The sequence below is a fragment of the Aquarana catesbeiana genome, linkage group LG03, assembly GCF_042186555.1.
Source record: "Aquarana catesbeiana isolate 2022-GZ linkage group LG03, ASM4218655v1, whole genome shotgun sequence".
NCBI lineage: Eukaryota > Metazoa > Chordata > Amphibia > Anura > Ranidae > Aquarana > Aquarana catesbeiana.
The window spans coordinates 340,863,938-340,888,254 of record NC_133326.1 but is presented as its reverse complement, the minus strand read 5'-3'; the positions used below and the strand labels follow the sequence as shown (position 1 = coordinate 340,888,254).

Below are 24,317 nucleotides of genomic sequence, written 5' to 3'. Positions count from 1 at the left end.
TTTAGACCCAAAACTATTTATACTAGGGCTACTACCTGACACAGACTTAGATAAGTTTCACACTATTTTCATTTATGAAACTTTGTTTATAGCCAGAAAAGCCATAGGCCGCACCTGGATGCAAACCACACCTCCGAATATATCAAGCTGGAAAAGGGATGTAAATAATACCCTTCCTTACAAAAAATTGATTTATATCCACAGAGGATGTACTCAAAAATACTCGAAGGTCTGGGATAGATGGGTGGAAGACGGAGAAACCTGTACATAAGGAGTTCAAAACCAAACACTGCCCGCTCTTGTGGTGAAGCTCTGTTGGATACAGGGTTTACAAAATATGACAAACTTGGGAAGCTCACATAAGCTTAATTTAGAAAGGATACACTTCAAATGCTAAAGGTCTCTCTTTAACTGTTATTCATGGTAGGCGATAGAATGTAATCACATGCATCTGTAATAGTTACGTTTGTACTTAGGTACTAGGATACGTCAAATGCTAACTGTAAACCTGTAAGTTTCTGTTCAATAAAGTTGGATTTCCCAATTAAAAAAAAAAAGTATCACTTCAACTGTGTGATTTTGTTTCTCCCTTTGTCCTCCGCTCCTATTTAGTGCTAGTTAGCTCAGTCCCAACTAGATCATCCCTGTTTCTTCTATGTTCCCTCAGTCAGTGTTAGTACTTTGCAGAGACAGGGCTTAGTGTCTTCTTACAATTCAAAGCAATAGAAAAACATCCTCTGTACTGCAATTAGCTGAAGTAAAAATGTGTTGGATTCAACTTCTGTGTCTTATTGAAGAGTTAAACTGCCTGTTGATGGTGCCAAGTCAGCAGGTGCTCAAACGGTCCAGACAGACTGGGATTATAAAGGTATGTCAAATATTTAAAACAGAACAATAATCGTTTTATCTTATATTCCTATATATTAAAATGGTGTCAATATTTCTTCATCAAATCTTAACATTATGATTACCCTAACTTAGGATTTGGGCACGCACACACTTAGGTTCAAACTGTTAATGGGCAGGTGGAATATACCAAATTGATTGATCGATCAACTTGGGTACAGCCAGCCTGTCGCATTCTCTTACGATAATCACTGTCTTCCTGGCGGGGACAGCTTCCAGACAATTGCTCGGCAAGAGGGATTCCCCTGTCAGCACTGTTTGATGGGGGAATTGTGCGAAAATAAATTTGTACCATGTATAGCCGGCCAAGTTGCATAGCTTGACACATATGGGTCCTGATGAAGGACAGGCCCCCTGGCATTAATTCTTCACCCACTCTCACAGACTCAACATCTGAACCCCTATAATTCCCCCTGCAGCTATCATGCCTACACCTTACTTCCTGTATCTAAAACTCCAAATCCTTAGAACCTCTTATCCAAACCCAAACTCTCCAACTCCTATCCCCTAAACGTTGAAGTGTGTGTCATATGGTTTCATATGGTTTATCATGAACTAGAACCCCTTAGGAGTAGAGCCTCGGTTGAAGAGTACAACCTCTGCTATCCTTGTTACTACACTACTTCTTGCCCTACCTATTTCTCACTGAAATCCCAAACCCTTTGGCCTGTACATGTATACAGTAGTATCTAAATCTTTAGCATCTAAATCTATATGATTATTTTGTTGATGTGTTGTATACCTTCAGAATTTGGCCCCTTTCACATGAATGTTCTGATCAGGTCCGCATATCTGTTTTTTTCAGGTGGACCTGATCGGAAAATCCATCCTACATCACGCCCGCCTACCTCCAAATTTGATCTGGCAAAAACAAAAGGAAGGGGGATCCGTTCCCCTCCGTCTGGCTGGATCGAATGGCAGTCAGGTGTAAATGGACAGCCGGCCTGTTTACATCCGACGGCCCATAGAGGAGAGCGGGCTGTGTTTGTGTCCATTCTACATAGACAGAGAGGGCACGGACCTGTCATCCACCTGCTCAGCAGGGATTAGCTGACAAATCCCCTGCTGAGCAAGCAGAACGCAGACGGTGTCCGTTCCATGTGAAAGCGGTCTTTCTGTATAGGAATATTGCTTTGAAGTCATAAGAACACCAATAGTTGCTTATTTTTCCAATCTTCATCATCCAAACAAAAGTTATGAGCAGATGTTACAGATGTGCACAAAATAGAAAAAAGACTGTTGTTTTTCTAGACCAATCCACATTAATCCACATAAAGCATGGACATCAACAATAACCTGCAGCTTCCAAGATAGTGTCTATGTAGCAAAACATATACATAAAAGCATTATTATTATTATTATATTATTATTACTGTAGCTTAACAATTCTTAAATGTGAGTGCTGCATTAGTTTTCTTTTTAGGCTTTCTTTTATTTTCATCCAGTGATTTGGCCACTAAGTCTGTTTGTAGGCAGGTGTCTACAAAAGGGTTAATGTTTTTTCCTTTTTGAGTTCCTGCTTTTCTTATCTGTGCTCATGTCCTTCAGTTTACTGAGCCAGCCAGGTGAAAATTGTTACAATGTAGATGCATACTTACCAACAGTCCCGAATTTCCCGGGACATTCCCCGGATTTAGACTCTTTTCCTGATTTTATTAATTCCCGGGGAATGTCCCGAAAAATTCACTTTTTCCCGATTTTTCGCCGCCACCGCTAGAGGTCCGCGGCCGGTGGAGACAATGTCTCCGCCGGCCGCCATTTGTGTGAAGACGAGAAGTGGAGTGGAGCTGGGTGGCTTCAATAGAAGCTGAGCTGCTGCGGCGCCGCCCACCCCCCGCGCTCCGCCCCGCCCATCCTGCGTCCTGCTCCGCCCATCCCCGCTCCGCCCCACTCCTCCTCGCTGCCAGTCTGTTATCGAAAGGGGCTGGGGTGGGCGGTGGTTCTATTGTAACCACGCGGCCGGCTCCCTTGGCCTTCTGTAATGGCGGTGGATTCGCTGGGGACTTCTGATGTGAGTGGGGCTCCTGATGTGAGGGGGCTCCCCTGGGGACTCCTGATGTGAGGGGGGCTCCCCTGGGGACTCCTGATGTGAGGGGGGCTCCGCTGGGGACTCCTAATGTGAAGGGGACTCCGCTGGGGACTCCTGATGTGAGGGGGCTCCGCTGAGGACTCCTGATGTGAGGGGGGCTCCTGATGTGAGGGGGGGCTCCGCTGGGGACACCTGAAGTGAGGGGGCTCCGCTGAGGACTCCAGATGCAAGGGGGGCTCCGCTGGTGACTCCTGAAGTGAGGGGGGCTCCTGATGTGAGGGGGGCTCCGCTGGGGACTCCTGATGTGAGGGGGGCTCCGCTGAGGACTCCTGATGTGAGGGGGGCTCCCCTGGGGACTCCTGATGTGAGGGGGGCTCCACTGGGGACTCCTGATGTGAGGGGGGCTCTGCTGAGGACTCCTGATGTGAGGAGGGGGCTCCACTGGGGACATCTGATGTGAGGGGGGCTGCGCTGGGGACTCCTGATGTGAGGGGGGCTCCGCTGGGGACTCCTGATGTGAGGGGGGACTCCGCTGGGGACTCCTGATGTGAGGGGGCTCTGCTTGGGACTCCTGATGTGAGGGGGCTCTGCTGGGGACTCCTGATGTGAGGGGGGCTCCGCTGGGGACTCCTGATGTGAGGGGGGCTCCCCGGATTTAGACTCTTTTCCCAATTTTATTAATTCCTGGGGAATGTCCCGAAAAATTCACTTTTTCCCGATTTTTCGCCGCTGCCGCTAGAGGTCCGCAGCTGGCGGAGACAATGTCTCTGCCGGCCGCCATTTTTGTGAAGATGAGAAGTGGAGTGGAGCTGGGTGGCTTCAATAGAAGCTGAGCTGCTGCGGCACCGCCCACCCCGCGCTCTGCCCCGCCCACCCTCCGCCCCGCTCCGCCTATCCCCGCTCCGCCCCACTCCTCCTCGCTGCCAATCTGTTATCGAAAGGGGCGGGGGTGGGCGGTGGTTCTATTGTAACCATGCGGCTGTCTCCCTTGGCCTTCTGTAATGGCGGTAGATTCGCTGGGGACTCCTGATGTGAGGGGGGCTCCTGATGTGAGGGGGGCTCCCCTGGGGACTCCTGATGTGAGGGGGAGCTCCGCTGGGGACTCCTGATGTGAGGGGGGCTCTGCTGAGGACTCCTGATGTGAGGGGGGCTCCCCTGGGGACTCCTGATGTGAGGGGGGCTCCACTGGGAACTCCTGATGTGAGGGGGGCTCCGCTGAGGACTCCTTATGCGAGGGGGGGCTCCGCTGAGGACTCCTGATGTGAGGGGGGCTCCGCTGGGGACTCCTGATGTGAGGGGGGCTCCGCTGAGGACTCCTGATGTGAGGGGGCTCCGCTGAGGACTCCTGATGTGAGGGGGCTCCCCTGGGGGCTCCTGATGTGAGGGGGGCTCCCCAGGGGACTCCTGATGTGAGGGGGGCTCCCCTGGGGACTCCTGATGTGAGGGGGGCTCCGCTGAGGACTCCTGATGTGAGAGGAGGCTCCGCTGGGGACTCCTGATGTGAGGGGGGGGCTCCGCTGAGGACTCCTGATGTGAGAGGGGGCTTCGCTGGGGACTCCTGATGTGAGGGGGGGCTCCGCTGGGGACACCTGATATGAGTGGGCTCCTCTGGGGACTCCTGATGTGAGGGGGGGCTCCGCTTGGGACACCTGATGTGAGGGGGGCTCCACTGGGGACTCCTGATGTGAGGGGGGCTCCGCTGGGGATACTTCGCGCGCCGCATTTGTTCTTTTCCCCTGTGCCACGCCCACAAACGCATGCCCCGCCCCCTAATTATTACAGCCAGAAAAATGTGTCCCTAAAAATTTTTTTACAATGTTGGCAAATATGTAGATGTGTTGTGAATCTAAACAATTGATTGGCTAGATTTTCTGGCCAGTTTTCTGGAGACCCACATAAAGGGCTCACTGAAATCCCATGAGAGCTGTGCCTGGGAAATGCTAGTAAATTGTAGGCTGTTATGCTGCAGACTATGCCAGGTTGTGGGCAGGGCTTAGGTGCCATAGAGGGGAAAATAAGAGCTACACTGGCTAATTGCCTAGGTTCTAGGCAGGAGTTTGCAGTCAGGTGAAATCAGCATTAAAGCAAAACCCCAGACTTAGAAGTGAGCCACAATAAACACAGTTAACCCTCTAGAACCCTAAGGCTAACTTGCTGTACTGTTAACACTCCAGACACTACTACAGTTAGAGAACACCAACTCCCAGGTGCACAGCATTTAGGAACCAGTGCTGCAGAGCCTGCACCAACATCCACCAACCCAGCAATACCTATCACCTCACTCCCAGTAGCATGTCCATAGTAACTACTGCATACAGGAAATGAACCTCATTTCAAAATGATGTGCTTAAATTGTCTCTCAGAGGCCCCCTCTCTACATAACATACTTTTCTTTGATTCCCAGCTAAGGTCCCTAGGTACGCTGTGCCATAGGTCCAGTCCCAATATGTGGGAAAACTGGCCCCAAGTGAAGAAGTCAAGCATTTAACCCCCTTCACTAACAGAGTTATGCCGCGTACACATGATCACACATTCCGACAACAAAATCCATGTTTTTTTTCCGATGGATGTTGGCTCAAACTTGTCTTGCATAGACACAGTCACACAAATGTTGTTGGAAATTCTGAACGTCAAGAACGCGGTGAAGTACAACACGTACGACAAGCTGAGAAAAGCTCTTCTGCTTAATTCCGAGCATGCGTGGAATTTTGTTCGTCGGAATTGTGTACACACGATCGGAATTTACGAGAACGGATTTTGTTGTTGGAAAATTTGAGATCTCAAAATGTGGTTTGTCAGAAATTCCGAAGGAAAATGTCCGATGGAGCCTCCACACGGTCGGAATTTCCGACAACAAGCTCCCAACGAACATTTGTTGTCGGAAAGTCCGATCGCGTGTACACGGCATAACAGTCACACTACTCCAAGTCACCCATTCCCTGGCTGGTTTGCTGCATTGTCACGTACCGTTGTCCCTAGCAATGACACTATAGCCTACAATAGACAGCAAACAAGATGCTGGGTTAAATGTACTGTATCTCCTCTAACCTACAGTCCTCTTTATGTAAGCCCTGTTCTTTGGATACGCCATTCAATGCACCACTTACAGAGACCTTAGACCAGGCATTTAAAGGAACACAAACAGTATTTAATGAATAAATGCAAACACAGAAGAACAGTTTTTGCAAGGCAACTTCTTACATGAAATCATGTACAGAGGTGCTCTAGTGCCCTTCGGGTGATCATACCTGAGTTAGCAACAAGTTCATAAGCAATCCGTTAAAGCTAGAGTCCATGAAGGCAAGTACTCCACAGAGGTAGTAAGTGTCCTTAGAATCCATGATTGGCAATGATCCTTAAAAGCAGTAAGTCAATAGCTGGTAGCTGAATGTCCATCAAAGTCCTCAGGTTCCTAGTCCCTCAGGGAACTCTAACTGCCCCCCCAACTGGGGCAAAGTCCAGCAGCATAACAGGCTACATTTTGGCAGTATTTCCCAGGTAGAGTTCTCAGGGCATTTCAATGAGCCCTTTTATTGGTTTTTGGAAAATTGGCAGGAAAATCTACTTAATTCCTCAGATCCACCACACCACCAATTCCATTCCATAGAAGGTATTCTGTGAATGGAGGAGGGGAGGTGTAGATGACCATCACAATCTCCTGATCTCCTAACACCTGATGTAAGATGCACTTTGATAGAGAAACCTGATATAAGGGGCACTCAATGTAAGGGAACACATTAACAACTTACAATATATTATTGGCATACTATGGAAATTACACACTGCTTATTTTTTCATAAACAAAAAAATGACTACATATATACCAAGATCTGAGTCATAGCACAAACATGAGGTTCAGACCTCTGCTAGTAGAACATTTTACTGACCGAACTAGAAATTGTCTAGAGATTTTTAAAGCTCTGAAATGTTAGGCACTTCAAAACAAGAGACCCATAAAGATGTAATTTTGACAGCAGCTGTATAAGATGACTTACTCAGGAAAAATAACAAGATCATTTAAATTTACAGGAATATTTGTCATTGTGTCATTCACTCCCAGTCGCCAAAGACCTCCACATGTTATGTGACAGAATTAGAACAGATTGCAGGCCTGAAAAGCTGCATGCATTCTGATCTCACTTTTTAATGAGTCACTGATCTGAAACAAACATAGAGCCTATGAAATCTGCAAAAATCAGAACTCCATTTTTGCATGATTGCTGGATTATTTCTGATATGCAGAAAAAAAAGTAGTGAAAAAAGCCATTGCAAAGCCCATAATAAAGTGAATTTATTAGTATCAAGAAATCTCCCAATTGGTAGATAGTACCGTAGTTAATATTCCAGGACAGAAAGATTGAGACAACATGCTTTTCTCTAGTACATTTTTCCCACTGGAAAATTCAGCCAGCAACATCTGAAGCTCACAAAACAATATTATGTATGTAATGTTGCTTCAATTTTATATTCTGGAAAAAAAAAATACAAAAAAAGGAATGCTTGGAAAACTTCTCAGGAAGCCTTCAATTCATGCACATTCATAAGATGTTGTCCCTAAAGGATGAGCATAGTTCAGGAGAATCGATCCTCATTTTAAATATAAAAAAAATAAATTAAAAATATGTAAAATGAAAATGCTTAATTTTCTTGTTTGTCCTGTTGATGGTAAGTTAATTGTATAGCTGTACAGTTGTCAAATAAAACCAAGGAATTTCCAAGCTCAACTTACCAACCAGCCTGCAACCAACCGAACTGACCTGTCTAACAGTATGCGTTAAAAACAGGGGTTTAGTTGCACACATTTGCAAATACAGCCTACGTCGCAGGTTGGTTGGTAAGTTGAGCTTGGAAATTACTTGGTTTTATTTGACATGCGTCTGTTCTTCCAGTGCTCCTTGCTGTGAAGACCAGTTTTAGGTGGGGGCAGTGACCTTTTTTTGTATATATGCACAGTTGAACAGATATCAGGGAAGAAGCCTTCACGTTTCATCTTTGTTGGATGATTAAAGAGTTCAGCAGGAAACAATGGTAGAATAAATATCTACCTTCCTTTTCATCCTTCCTTCCTTCCTTCCTTCCTTCCTTCCTTCCTTCCTTCCTTCCTTCCTTCCTTCCAATCAATATGATACTCTCACTATAGCAAATGCTTCATTCATTAGCAGATTTGAACCTTGCTTAAATTTTTTTTATCCAATTAAATTTACTAAAGAAAAGGGCCATTGTAAATCATCTAGCTCCTACATTGGCTTTCCCAGTTCAAAAGCCAGCTGATCTACAGCACAATATGTGCAGTAGATGTATTCCAAAAGGAAAGCCCATACCCAGGTGAAGATCTGTAATGGAGTATCTGTTTGTTTTAAGGTTACAGTATATAGCCACATAAAAATCCTTTGCGTTTTGGCCAGTTAGGCCTTAGTCATGGCTAAAATGAGTAAGCTTTCTATGTGGCTGTATACTGTTCCTTCACAATATACAGATACACGATTACAGATCTTCACCTCGATGCTGGCTTTCTTCTTGGATTACATGTGTGTAGCAGCTTGCAGAGGCAATTATACAGAACACAGGTGGTTTCTATTGGGCTGATTGGGGCAAGGGGGTAGTAGCCCTGCATGTTTAGTTTAATATGTGCAGTAGCAGGATGGGCAAAACATTTCTAGACTTCAAGACCAAATAAAAATGAAATTAAAAATAGTTCGAACCGATTTATTTTTCATGCCACTGTATAGATTTCATTGCCATTTATGGTAGGCACTTCTATGTTACAGTTTGCTTCTATTTTCTTAATCTGCTTTAGTAAAAAAAAAAAGTGTTCCCATTGGATCACTAACATTCTAACCATTTCTTAAAGTGTATATAAAGCAGTTTTTTTTCTAGTTTTTGAAAAGCGTGTTGAATGCATAGGTTGTATTGCTGTTTTTGTCTCTATTTGTCCTGGGGATCATTGCCACTGGGAAAGAAAAATCGAAAATTTAACAGATGTCAGTGGAATAGAAATAGGAAGTATTCCAGGTACCTGTTTTCATAACAGCTGTCTAATGCCCCGTACACACGATCGGACATTGATCAGACATTCCGACAACAAAATCCATTTTTCTGACGCATGTTGGCTCAAACTTGTCTTGCATACACACGGTCACATAAATCTTGTTGGAAATTCCGAATGTCAAGAACACGGTGATGTACAACACTTATGACGAGCTGAGAAAATGAAGTTCAATAGCCAGTGCGGCTCTTCTGCTTGATTCTGAGCATGAGTGGCACTTTGTGCATCGGAATTGTGTACACACGATCGGAATTTACGCAAACGGATTTTGTTGTCGGAAAATTTGAGAACCAGATCTCAAATTTTGTGCGACGGAAATTCTGATGGAAACTGTCCGATGGAGCCTACACACGGTCGGAATTTCCGACAACAAGCTCCGATCGCACATTTTACGTCAGAAAGTCCGGCCGTGTGTACGCGGCATTAGAGTTTATTTCCCCTGGCTTTGGAGAAATGTAACATTTATTTAATGTAACAAAAGGAAAAGTTAAATCTCCACAATGGGACATGGATATTGAAATTGGCAGATGAAAAAAAAACAAAACAAAATACAACAGCGATTTCTACCATCCCCTCCTGTAGCCAAAACAAGTTTAGCTTTACATATATGCCTTAACTACTTACTTTCCGGGCCAATACTGACACTTCTCTCCTACATGTAAAAATCACATTTGTTTGCTAAATAAACTACTTAGAACCCCCAAAGATTATATATCTATATATGTATATATGTATATATCTATATATAGATATATATATATTTTAGCAAAGACCCTAGATGCAGGGGTGTCAAACTGGCAGCCCTCCAGCTGTTGCGGAACTACAAGTCCCATCATGCCTCTGCCTGTGGGAGTCATGCTTGTAACAGTCAGCTTTGCAATGTCTCATGGGATTTGGAGTTCTGCAACAGCTGGAGGGCCACCAGTTCTAGAGAAAAAATTGGTGGATGTTGCATATTTTTATGTCACACGACATTTGCACAGTGGTTTTTCAAATGAATTTTTTTTGGGGAAAAAAAACACAATATAATGTCACACTTTCAAATTGTGTATGCCCATGGAACGGCACCAAACTACGGTACCTAAAAATATCCATAGGTGACACCTTAAAAGCCTTTGCAGTTTACCAGTTTAGTGTTACACAGGAGGTCTGGTACCAGAATTATTGCTCTTGCTATACCGTTTGTAGTGATACCTCACATATGTGATGCAAACACCACGCGCGACCTATGTATGCATTCGCCCTTGTGCGCACTGTCATTTTTTTTTCACATTTTATTATTTATTTAATGTGACATTTTTATGGTTACACTTTTTCTTAATTTTTTTTTTTACTGCGGCCACAAGAAATTCAAACATTCCTCATAAAAAGCAATAGGCTGTGATGGGTACTCTTTATGGAGAGATCTGGGGTTTATTAGACCCCAGATGTCGCCTCTGCCATTACAAGCATCTAATTATACCAAGATTGGTGTGATCAGATGCTTTACCAATTTAAAAATGGCGCTGTTTAAGTTCAGGAAACCGGAAGTGGCGATTTTTTTAAAGGTTTCCTATACTATAGAGATCAACAGGGACCTTTCCCTCCACGATCTCTGTGGTCAGGCTGCCACCCCGTGTTCCCTGGTGGGATGGGAGAGCCCAGAAAGACAGGGGGGGGGTCCTCCTCTTGCTGCCTGTAAAAGCGATCCAGTGGCTAATTAGCTACTAGGATCGCTTTTACCAAAAAAACAATCACCGGGTGAAAACAAAGATACCGGGTTGATGCCTGTAGCGTGTTTTTTCTAAACAGAATTACTTAGCAGTGTCAAACCTCTACTAGAAAATGTAGGAAAGAGGAAAGGGGCCACTTGACTATTTAGGGACATGACCATCTTCTTGAAAACCATCCCTCTGCACTGTCCTCCAGCTGCTGGACATCATAGAACTGTTTGCAAGGATTCTGATGCCACTGATGCTCGCAACATTTCAAACATTTTCATATATTGAAGCCTACCAGTCCCTAGCTATGGATCCACATGTACTTGCAGAAAATGTATTTTTCCTAAAAAAAAGAAAACTAATCCAGCCACCACATTTATGGACTGGTAAATGGCAGCATATTATATTTTGTTCTGGAATTTAGACATACCTTAAGACGACCGTCATGACAAAAAAGAAAATCCTAAATAGGCATACAGTTGTGTTAAAAAGTATTTGCCCCCTTCCTGATTTTTTTTTCTGCATATTTCTCACACTTAAATTATTCAGATCATCAAAGAATTTGCAATATTACACAAACATAACCTGAGTAAATCCAAGATGCAGTTTTTAAGTTATTATTTCATTTATTAAGGGAAAAAAGCTGGTCAAACCTGCCAGGCCTTATGTGAAAAAGTAATTGCCCCCTCCCATGCTGAATAATGAATTAACTGTGATTAACCACATTTTTTTGGAAAGCTGAGTTACATTTCACTTGCCACACCCAGGCCTGATTACTGCCAGACCTGTTGAATTACATAAATAGAAGCTTTCTGACAAAGTGAAGCATGCTAACAGATCACATAAAGCCACACATCATACCACAATCTAAAAAAATCAAGAACAGATTAGAAACAAAGTAATCTACATGTATCGGTCTAGGAAGGGTTTCAAAGTCATTTCTAAGGCTTTGGAACTCCAGTGAGCCACAGGGAGAGCCATTATCCACAAATGTAGATAATTTGGAACAGTGGCGAACCTTCCCAGGAGTGGTGGCCTACAAAAATTACTCCAAGAATATGACGATGACTCATCCAGGAGGTCATAAAGGAACCCAGAACAACATCTAAAGATCTATAGACCTCACTTGCCTCAGGTAAGATCAGTGTTCATGATTCAAAGATAAGAAAGAGACTGGGCAAAAATGGCATCCATGGGAGAGTTCCAAGGGCAAAGCCACTGCTGACCAAAAAGAACACAAAGGCTCATCTCACATTTACTAAAAAACATCTTGATTATCCCCAAGACTTTTAGGCAAATATTCTGTGAGAAATATTGAAAGTGTAGTGCTGAATAATGATGTCAAAGTGAATAAGTGAATATATATATATATATATATATATATATATATATATATATATATATATATATATATATGAGCCCCTCAAGCACAAGGGCGAAATGGATACAAAAAAAAATAAATATAAAAATAAATATATAAATATGTAAATATGAAGTAAATCCCAAAATGCTGTGAAATAATAACAATAAAAGAACCAAAAGTCCACATGCAAAGTGTTCAATAATGGGGAGCTTTCTCTTCAATCTTCAACCGAAGTGGAATATACACCAAAAGACAGAAGACATTCATATAGAAGGATGGGTACTCTTACCGGATCAGTTGGACGCACATACCGTACGGCAGAGCGTCTAAAAGGCTTTGGGATACTGGATCCCCAGTATTGAGGTGATGCCCAGACTGGACGGTGATCTGCAGGCCGCAGACTCAAATTCGTATGAGGTTGTGAGATAGTTCCAAACGAAAGTTCCAAAGCTATCGGCCGCCAAACCGTTCCAAAGGGGAAAATGGTCCAAAGATGGTCATCAGTGCTCAAGCATGAGGACAAAAGAGAAAAAGGAACTCCGCATGGCGTAGGTCAACCAAGAGAGGTTTATTGAGGTAAAATACCATGTAGTATAAAAAAGTATAAAAAAGTGATCACAAAAGTATATAAAATGGCAATGTGGGAAGCAGGAGGCGCTGGCATAAGATATAAGAAAAATATTCTGTGGACTGATGAGACAAAATTTTAACATTTTTTAAGGTGTCCATCCCGTTACATCCGGCATAAAACTAAAACATCATTTTATAACAAGAACATCATACCAACAGTCAGACACGGTGGTGGTAACGTGATGGTCTGGGGCTGTTTTGCAACTTCAGGACCTGGACGACTTACCATAATTGATGGAACCATGAATTCTGAGCTCTACCAGAAAATCCTAAAGGAGAATGTCCGGCCATCAGTTTGTGACCTTAAGCTCAAGTGCACTTGGGTTATGCAGCAGGACAATGACCTGAAACACAACAACAAGTCCACCTCCAAATGGTTCAAACAAAGCTAAATTTAGGTTTTGGAGTGGCCTAGTCAAAGCCAGTACTTAAATCCAATTGGGATGGTGTATCATGACCTTACACAGGTCGTTCATGCTGGAAAACCCTCCAATGGGGCTGAATTAAAACAATTCTGCAAAGAAGAGTGGGCCAAAATTGCTTCACAGCAATGTGAAAGACTCATTGCCAGTTATCGCAAACACTTGATAGCAGTTGTTGCTGCCAAAGGTGGCACAACCAGTTATTAGGTTTAGGGGGAATTACTTTTTCACATAAAACCAGGCAGGTTTGGACAGCTTTTTTGCCTTAATAAATGAAACCGTCAATACTGCATTTTGTATTGTACTCAGGTTATCTTTGTGTAATAATAAAATTTGTTTGATGATCTGAGGCATTTAGGTGTGACAAATATGCAAAAAAATAAAAAATCAGAAAGGGGGCAAATACTTTTTCACACAACTGCACCTGCAAAATAAGAGAGAAAAAATGTACCTTTTACCTGCACTGCCAGAACACTAGTATTTACTGTAGATTTCTTCCTCTGAAATCCACACTAAAACAGACACTTCATGGGATATTGATCTCCTGGGTTCCCCACAGCTTTTACTGATCCCTTCTGCTGACCTTCACATCACTATTGTATCCTGTAATAGGTGGAGGTTAGAGGGGGAATCAGTGAGAAATATGTCAGACCTAGCAGATCAACATTCCCAGAAGTGTTCCTTTTACTGCAAAGTTCAGATAATGACTTTTACTTAATGGAGTGGTGTTCAACCTGAAAAGTAAATATTCCCTCTCATTATTAGAGTCATCAAAACAGCCCTATGACTACACATCCTCTCCAATCCCAAGAAAAGCCTGCTGGACATGTTTGGAAAATTCTAAATCCCTAGTCATACTAAATCTCTCCTGTGGATAATTTTCTATGCTAGGAAAATGATACTCCTAACCTATAAGCAACAGTTGTCTCCATCTTTTTCAGGATGGAAGAAGATGATTAAAAAAAGCAATCCCGCTTTGTAAAATATAACATATGAACTCAGAAGCAAGCCAATTTTGAAAAACAAATTCCTTTTCTAAATTTGCCCTCACACCTCCCTGTTTAACATTTGGTGATCCAGAACTTCTTTAAACCAATGTTACGCCAATTCTCTCTATATATTTTTATGTACATAAAATACCTTTATGCAATTGTCACTGCTTAAGTTTTTATTGTATTGATGCACAGCAAGAGGCAACTTTGTTAGCTTGTGAAGAATTTGTTTGTTGTTACATTACAGCGCATGTAAAACCCAAAAAATTAAACTGTAAAAAAATATTCACTCTCTTATTTTACAGGTATGCATACTTTGGAAACTTCTTTCATGACAGGGTTACCTGGGGACAACTTTTTTTTATAACAGGCGCTATTCCAGCTGTATTTCCTAATGTTTGCAGAGTGACTATAGGTCATTAAACTTTAAAAAAACATTTGAAAAGAGAACATTCAAAAAAATCCAAAACTCTTTTTTACCAAGCAACCCTGGACTTAGTTAGGCATGAAGATGTGAGTTTATTCTTCCTAAGTCAATGTTCATAATCTCATAAAAGTGTTCTCTGTATAGTTTGTAATTATGTAAAGGCAGCCATATCTGATCGTGATGTGTGCAGCCCTTGCTTCTTGATTTTGCTTTGCTGAACTTCTTAACTCATTGTAAGTCTACAGGATGCTCTAAGTAAAGCGTATGTCAAGGCAGAAAATGTAAAATAAGGCAGCTTACCTCTGCAATACATGTATTTTTTTTAGATAAAAACTAACACGGATAAATAGCTGCTGGTTGTTATGCCAGTTGTTTTTACACTTATCAAACAGATATAGCAGAATGCTTTCAATGGTATATTTAACAGACCAAAAAGGAGCAAATAAGAGAAGTTCATTGTTGGGGTTTACAAACATTTCAACAATAGACCTTTGCAATGTCTAATGACATGAAACATCTACAATGCTCCTAGTAACCGTTGAAAAAGTTAAGGATCAGATTTATTCTTATGGACGAGAGGTACATCTTTACTCAAAATAACAAAGTGATTTGGTAATACCTACATGTCCTGTTAATACATGTGAAGGGTGATGGTGTGCTATAAATATATCACTATCATTTTCTACCTGGTGGTGAAAAGGAGGTTAAGTTCCCTGCTACCCTTTCTGACACTGATCAGTGGAGGGACAGTCCAAATTGACAAACTGAAGTTATTATTTTGAAGTTTGCATTTCTTAAATACCCCTAGTGTTAGTGCTTACTTAACGTTTCATCATTTCAGCACCTACAGTGTCTCCACACTGTATAGATTTTTTTTCTAAATCTCCACTAATAAAAAAAATTGACACAAAATCCAGTGGGGTCAACAGCCCAAGTTAAAGAATCTGATACCCCAACATTTCATATTCTTGGTATGTGCCTGTTGTACAAAGTACTTGTTTTAAAAAGAATCCTGTTCTCTTTGCATTGCTTCCTTAGTGGGAAATCCTTGGTGTTCCTGCCAGTCCCCCTGCTTTCCTATTTAAAACTTAGCACACTAGGCATAGAAGCACATCCATCCCAGAGAGATGGGAGTAGAGCCAAAACATAAACAGTTATAGGAAGCTATATAAAATAAATAAATAAATAAATAAATAATGAATTCATTAATTCTTAAGCCTTCGACTTAAGACAAACTGCTCAATGACACAACAGTCTGATAGTATACTTTGTGTGTTTCTTTTTTCACAGTACCACACTGCATTGTCTTGATTAATAATTGTCAAGTCAAACTGTCATTGTCAAGTTAAAAAAATGTCAAAACAGAGTGCACCAAAACACTTCAAAAACCCCAGCCATATATTCCCTGAAACTCTTCCCATCCCTGCATCTCCAATATTCACATAAAATTCAAAATATAAATTTTAAGTATGTGTTTGTTAGAAATTGGCTAGCATCAGGATGGTACTCGAGCACGTGAATGGGCAGCAACATTTAAGAGTTCTGTAGTGTGGTTCTCTGATACTAACAAGACTGTTGTGGTCTGCAGCTTCTGACTGAAGTGTATTAGCTGTGGTAAAAGTACTAGACATTTGGGTACCACATGCATGAGGAAACACATAACTATGCGTTGAATGGAAGCAGCAACTATACTGGTCAGCAGCAAAAGGCCTGCACGAAAAATCAGGACAAGGTCTTTGAGCACCCAAGGCAAAAGGGTCAAAGTGCACAGCACCCTTCTCTTCCTTGAGCTGTCCAACCATCTCCAACCAGCAGGTCCATCCATATCTTCTGCTTACCCCTTGGCCCAGCCCTGCCTGCACATTTCCTCCTCCTTGTTCCTCACTTTCCATCCCCCCTCAAAGAAACTTGCCAACTGTATCCACTGGAACATCTGCAGGAAAGTGGGTCATCACAGGATCATGCCAAGTAGAGCCAAGCTCGCTGTAAGTCATCTAACCTCTCCCCTCAGCAGCAACCTTGACCAGACAGAATCAGGAAAAAAATAAAAATATGCTGAGAGTCTCAAAGACTACTTGGCAAAACTGCTGACATTACAGTTGCTGTTCTCCAGCTAGTGGAGTTGTTCCCCCCTAGTTTATAAACTGTGCTGCACCACTGTGGCTTGTATCCAGCTGCCATTTTTTCCCAGAAGGTCATGCTTCATATCCACCTACATGTGCAATGATAATGTCTCTGTATCTCTGGACCACATGGTTAATGGAAGGATCCACATGACCACAGACATATAGCACAGCAAGCATGGGCAGGAACAGTACATCCCTCCCAAGTGGCCAAGAGCCTATGCAACAGCCCAGGCAAAGGAAGGTTTGTTGGAGCTCTGGTGATAAAGAGGTGGAGGGTTGAGATGCTGGTGGTCAGGAGGAGGAGTTTTGAGTTGATGATGGTGAGGAAGAGGGTTTTGGTGCTAATGTTGGAATGAAGGAACTTTGGGGTGGTTTCAAAGGAGGCATTTCACTCTTCCTAATTCAAGTGTTAGAGGTAGTCCTAGAGGGACAACAGGTAACACGGCAAAGAATCTCTTTGCTGCATCTCTTGATTCTGGCTTGATCCACTGGCCTTGTAGATATGGTCGAAAGGGCTAACACCTAATATGAAAAGGCTTGCCACCCTCCAACAAGGTAGCTTTGATTTCACCTATTTGTTTTTGCAACCGGCAAAGCTACCCTCTGCATGTGGTGCATACTGCACACTTCTGCACAAGAGAGGTGTGCTTAAAGCACCCTTTCTTTCATCTACAGCATTGCCATAGCTGCCATTACATTCAATCTGGTGTCAGGCTGCACTGGATTGGAGGCATACCTGTAAGGGGAAAACCCAAGGACATATGCTGGTCACCCTGACACAAGTTGGGTTTGGGTTTGCCACGTGTACCTGACACAGACAAAGCTGCCCTTTGTGTGCTGCACTTTTTTAACATTTATATTACAAAAATAAAAGGAGGCTGCATGGCTTCACAGAATCCCACCTTGTAGACAAAAGAGAGAGTAGAGAGAGGAATGCCTCTAATGTTAAAAAAAATAAGTTTCACAAGCACAGAGAGAACCAGATAAGGACTTTCTATTTGAGGAGTGGGAGGCCAACAGTCAAAGATAGAAAAGATACAAAGAGCAGAAATATGATCTATGATAGTGCTGAGGGCCAAATACTGGTGAAGACTCACTCATTTAACAACCTGACAACAGTATTTTGTATGCTATGTTATTTGTTTGGAACAATATTTCAAGATTAGCATTTGTTTATTATTTTATAAAATAATTGATTTGGAATTTTTTTGTAGTAAGGCTGCCCCTGCTCTGGTCAAATAAAGACAGCAGACAGGAACAGCAAGGCCATAAAAATTGCTTACAAACAATCACTTTCATTAAAGTAGAAATAAAGGCAGAGTAAGAGAGGGTTATAACCCCGGTCAGTTTTTTTTTTTTTTGCCATCTGTGTCCCATTGGGGGAATTCCCCTTCATTTCCTGTCCCATAGCCAAAACAAGAAATAAGAGGAAATCCCTTCAGTGAGAGAATCCCTGGTTGTCACCAGAACTACTGTCCCCGGAGTATTTCTGCTTTAGAGGACAACCCAAAATTTAGGATTTTCTTTTACTTTTCATGATAACAATAAACAGGACAATAGAGAGGGTAAATCTCCCCAACAGGGGCACAGACAGCAATAAAAACCTGACAGACGTTCTAATCCCCCCCCCCCCACTCTGTCCAAAATTAAAAAACTTTTTGACTTTAGTTGCACTTTAACTACTGGGTGTCAAAGCTGAAACACTGGGTAGAGATAGAGCAACATCCACTTGAGGTCCTAGTCTGCATTCTGTTATGCAAGAGAGGGTCTTCACCACAGTGTGGTAAATTAGTGATAGAGAAGCTGCATTTGTTAAAAATTGAGGTGAGGATAAGAATTTTTGGGGGTTTAAACTGTTTTTCCTATAACATTCATTACTTTTGGGTGTCCATGCTGGACCACTGGCAGAAGTTGGCCCCAAAAGTGCTGTAGGTGATAGCCTTTCCTGCTGCACATGTCATGTAAGAGAGGGCCTTCAACACATTGCCTAATGAAATGATCCTGCACCCATGTACTTCAGGGCCATCTCCAGGAACCTGTGAGAAAGGAATATTCTATGTGATCGCTTTGTCAACAGGACCCACTCCACCCATATTTGAACCAAGAAATCAAAAAGCAGTGTATTTATTTCTCTGTAAAAAAAAATCTGCAAAATATAGTAATGAGTAAATATACAATCTCTAAACACTTTGACTAGGCCACTTTGTCAACAGGACTCACACCAGACATTTTTAAATCAAGAAATAAGCATATAAGTGTGGTTATTTCACTGTAAAAAGCATGCAGAATATTAAAATGAATAGATACCCAGTCTTTAAATAGTTTAACTACACTGATTTGTCAACAGGACCCAAACCAGCCAGCTTTTCATAAACAATAAAAAAGTACTATTGTGTATTTATTCACTGTAATATATATATATATATATATATATATTTATATATATTGTAGTGAGTAAGTACATGGTCTTTAAACACTTTGACTAGGCCATTTTCCATTTTGTCAACAAGACCAACACCAACCAGCTTTTAATACAAAATCAACTAAAATCACAAAATAGTCATGTCATATATATCACAAAAAGGATGTCTCACAAATCTGTTATAGGAGTTTGTAAAACACAGTAGTGTGTCTGTGACTCACTAAAGTAATTACTGACATTTTCAGCAATGACCAGCATAATCTAACTCTGCCTGGAAACACTCTCCCTAATGTGCTATAACACTGTGCAACATATGATTAGTGTGTCTGTGACTCAACATAAATGTAGACACGTTCAACAGTCAACACCAGCATTAGCACCTAGCTTTCAGTGCTGTCTGTCATCTTTCCCCAACTACCCCATGTCTGCTACAACATACACTGAACAAAGGCTTCTGAGAGCCCTGATTCTTTTTAGAGAGGGGACTGGCCCTTGTAAGCCATCTGACCACAATTCAAAGGTCAGGAAGTGCATTGTTGGTAATACTTGCTATGGGTGCAAATGGCCACATTAGTTCACTATTTTCTCACACCACAAACTGTATGGGCTGTGGTCAAACAAATGATCAGGCCGAACCCAAAGCTCATCCCTACTTATTAGTAATTCATGAGAAAGAAAAATTCAGATTTAGTGCCTCAAATTTTACCCTGTACCAATCTTAATACACTTCCTGCAGAAAAATGTTTTGGAGCATTTCTTTTTGGAGTAACAACAGGTATTTTGGGGAAAAGGTTCTTTACAACTAATGATAATTTTTGACGTTCAGCCTCTCTTGTAAAAGTAGCTAAAAAAAATCGTGATTGGTAAGAGTCTGCTTAAGGATGGGTAAATTGGACCAAACATTCTGTAATCCCTATTGCAGAGTCTAAGGCTTTGCTCACATGAGCCTGCAGAAAAAAAGGATAGTGTCTGTGTGAGGTCCATCAGGGGGCGATGCAATTTGAGTTTCAGAACATTGTACCTTTTACTTTTAATTTTTTTCAAACTTCGTATGAAGAGTCACATCGTGACTCTTTGTTAGTGTCTCTGCACAACAGTGTGGTGCATTATGATGCAGTTTGGCGTGGAAAAATGCACCTCCAGTGCGCTGCACTGCATATTACACCAGAGTTGTGGTGTAAATGGGGCACAAGGAAAAAAATGTTTTCTATGTGCCCTTGTGGTGACTGGAGAATGGAGATCATTCAACGTGGAAAAATGGCAATCACAGTACACAGTGTAATGGAGCTCTATGGGCTAAAGAGTCTTGATCCACTTCCTAAACTGGGCTCTTCTAATATTGAAAAACCATTTGCATTACCAGTATTGCCTTTAATGTGCTACTTTTATACAATTGGGCTAACATTTATCTTTTTTCAATCCTAATATGCCCAGTATAAATTCACACAACAGATGACCTAACCACAAAATGCATGTAAAAAAAGCGTAATTCTTCTTTGTGGTAACAGAATGTACTGCTGATGTATATCTATAAAGAAATGTTAAGGAGAAATCATGGTTGACCACCGCAGAGACCCAGAAGCAGCTGTTTCCTCTGTGTTCACTACAGTTCTACCCATGCCATTTACACATTATTTTTTATCCCATATTTTTTAGAGCCTTTCCTATATTTAGGGGTTAAACATGAATTGCAGTGACTATGTGAAATTTGTACCAACTAATCAGCTTCCATCATGTTCTTATCTGGCTTCAGCAAACTGGAATCTGATTCAGTGGAATATGTCATTGTAGTTTGCACATAGTCATTGAGTTCATTAATGTTCTGTGGAGAAACACATTCAGATCCATAAATATTCAAGCTCTAGCTTGTTTTCCCTAGGCAGTCACCATAATTCTGGACACTGGGTGGAAAGAGTGATTTCTGCTTGGAGCCACCAACCCAAAAATGTCACTCGGTACTTGCAATAAGTTGAGATAATTGTGAGAGTTTAGGGCCACTGTATATGTGACATGAGTCATTTTGGCTCCTTGGGTAATTATACCACTGATTATATATAGATACGCCTATAGCATCATATTGTTTATATCAATAATGTCTCTTTTTCATAAAGAAAATCGAAAAAGCCATTAATAAAGTAAACAATTATGTAACATCTGCCATAAGTTGTAAGTGTTTGTTAAATGTGATGCATCTGTACTTCTTTGTGCCAAGAATTATGTTGACAAATAAAATATACTTGTACCAATGTGTTATGTTAATTATGAGAAGTGGGCCTCTGTTATACTATAACCATAAAACCTAGTTCTAGTTACAATGGGGTAATGGTATGGTATGGTATGTGCTAAATGGATGTGCCTGAAAAAACAGCAAACTGATAGTGGCTGGATTGCTTACTGATGAAGGTACACTTTCACACACCTTGTGATAGCTAATCTTATGTTGTTGGCTGTTGGTTAGGATGGTTACAAAGGCAGGAAGATAAAATTAGTCTCTGCATGTCCACTTAAAGCTGAAGTTCAGTCGGCATAAAAATTGTTTCCCCTGGTTCCTCCCTTACTCTCATTAACATGGTAATGGCATTTTAAAATAAAACCTTTCTACTTTCATTGCAAATCTTATTTAGGTTTCAGTAACATCATCACTTGACCCCTGTGTGTTTCCCTCTGCAATGGAGGCAGATCATGGCTTGTGGGAGGTGCTGTACATAGCTTCCTGAAAACAACACAGCCCCCCTGCCTCAGCAATTCTCTGAAGAGCCCTCAGCCCTGATACAAGCAGTGGGCTGACTCTTGGAAGGAGTTGTGCAAAAATCAAAATTCACTGGTGGGCAGATGTCAGTCTGGAGGAGTGGAAGTTCCTAGGCAGACTGCATTTACATGCCGACCACCCTAGGTAACACTCACATGTGATTATGAGCTCCTGTGAATAAAAGAACTGAAATCCAATGGGTGGGCCAGGAACAGTCCGACTAGGGAAGAATAGGTTGGAAGATATATGTTCTACAGGAGGGATCTGAATTGCTGCTTATTCCAATGGAGCCCTTACAACAGTGCAAGAAGTTATGGCTGTAGATCAAGTCTCTTCAAACTTTAATGTCTGATCACCAGTGCTATGTTTTGGGCCTTTGTGATTTTTATTAGATACTGATGATGTAATGATAAAATTAAGGAATAGAGATCCTGGTATCCAATAACCAGACCTGAGCAAAGTGTCACAATATTGGTATTTACAGAATTATAAAAGAAAGAAACGTTACATGGATTTATTGTGATTCTGACAGTCAATACCAGTACTTTAAAATCCCCTGCTGGTCTTTTTTTAAATAGATCCCCAATGAATGAACATCTTGTAATGATATTCCTTATGACTGAATTCAACAATTTATTCCCGTGGGTATGGTGAGCTTTGAGATAATCGTCTTAGTTATCAATTTAAAATATACAGGCACGGCAGGCCTACAAGTATTTATTAAAAATAAATAAATAAAGATAACATGCTTCTATGGACGAATTAAAATTTTTAGAACAATAATAGTTATAATGTGACTCTCCTTGACATGCCTTCCACCTGTATCATCTTAATGGGATTATCTACTCAGACACAATTTAGCTCTGCAGGGCTTCTATTGAATTACATAAGAGCATATTTGCTGTCATGGTAAAGTTACTTGGTCACTGTGTTTTTAAAACCAAACTTCCCTTTACACACTTTTTTCTAAAGCTGATTGCTGTCCAGCAGACAGGAAACTATATCGCTATTCAGGTGAAGCAAGGCAAAGCTCTAAGAAAATACATTCCATTCTGCAGTGTGACACAGACACTCTGCATGGCCTTTTGGTGCAACTACTTTATAAAGAAAGGATTTAATCCCAGATTAGATATTAGTGTGTATTGTACATGACCTGTTTAAACTCATGCACTGCATTATTGTTGTACAGTTACGTTGACTTACTAGTAGATATACACAATAGCCTATAGGCTTTAGCAATTCTTTTCCTACAAGCCATAAGGAATAACATTGGCAAATTACATTGGATTACATTTAAAGAAGATTTTCCATTATATTACTCACCTCAGTCACATTTTCAACATTGATTATTTTCTTAGACTGTGCCACAAACCCCAACACGCCAGCATCCAAAGGAAAAACAATCTCAGAGTCTGGTACTACCAGGCATTCCTCCATGGTGGCATCCTTGTGTACATTGAAGAGTCTGGAGGCTAACTCGCCTGTACCGTTTCTCATACGGAACATAAACAAGCTCATGCGGTCTGCCTGAATAATGAAGGAGAGCCTCTTGAGTACATTGAAGACACATCTTTCAACATTGAGGTTCTCCTGGAACCCTCTAATCAGGTCAAAGACTATCTCGCTTTCCTCCACACTGCTTAGATCATGATAGGTGCTGAAGTCCACATTGGTCTTTTCAGTGCTCAGTAGCTCAAATAAAATTCCAGATCTGAATTTATTGTCATAGTAAGTTTTGGCAAAAGCAGGATTGGCATCTAAATACTTCTCTACTGCCTCCTCCGTCAGCGCGCTCATGTTGAGTACAATATGATGGGCTCACGGTGTGCCTTCCCAGAAATGCCTCTAAATCCAGCAGAGATGGGTCAGAGCATGAAAATATCTAAAATAAAAAACATATATAAATCCCCATGGAAATTTAGGTATCCCCTGGGTATTTCTCCTTCAGGGGACAGAAGGAGATCTTCAGCTCATGCCATCTCCTTGTTCTGAGCTGTAAGCCTGATTTGGAAGCATACGTGTAAGATGATTCTTAGCAAGGCCAGCATTATTCCTCTAATAGTGAAGGTGAAATGGGGATTACTCTGATCATTTTAAATGGTCACATGATACCTCTGTAATCCAGTAACCAATCATATTAAAAACTGAACCCCATTGTCAGTGATACAGAATCCACTGCAGTTGGCAGATTAGGAAACACAGTATGTTTATAAAGGAAAACGCATAATGATATCGGAGACTCCCTTGCTGTCTGTCGGGTAAAATGCTGTGATAACTTCACAGATGCAAATGCAGCTACATTCTCTATATTGCATTCAGACTTACTGTACATATATATCAGCAAGCTATAATGATTATGATGTTTATACCGTATTTATCGGCGTATAACACGCACCCCAATTTAGGAGGGAATTTTAAGGAAAAAAAAACTTTTAGGAGGGAAGTTGAAGGGAAAAAAACTTACATTTAAATGCCCATCATTGCAGCCTTCTCAGTGCAGCCTTG

General features: G+C 41.5%; 1 protein-coding gene across 2 annotated transcripts in view; it reads right to left on the bottom strand.

Moving 5' to 3' along the window:
- PDE6A (phosphodiesterase 6A) overlaps nucleotides 1-23,857 on the bottom strand; it is a 178,351-nt gene extending 154,494 nt beyond the window's left edge. For both annotated transcript variants that reach the window (XM_073620560.1, XM_073620561.1), the window contains exon 1: nucleotides 23,136-23,857. In XM_073620560.1, the coding sequence (XP_073476661.1) occupies nucleotides 23,136-23,609 (474 nt within the window). In that variant the 5' untranslated portion in view covers nucleotides 23,610-23,857. The remainder of the gene's footprint in view (nucleotides 1-23,135) is intronic.
- Between the last annotated feature and the right edge of the window lie 460 nt (nucleotides 23,858-24,317).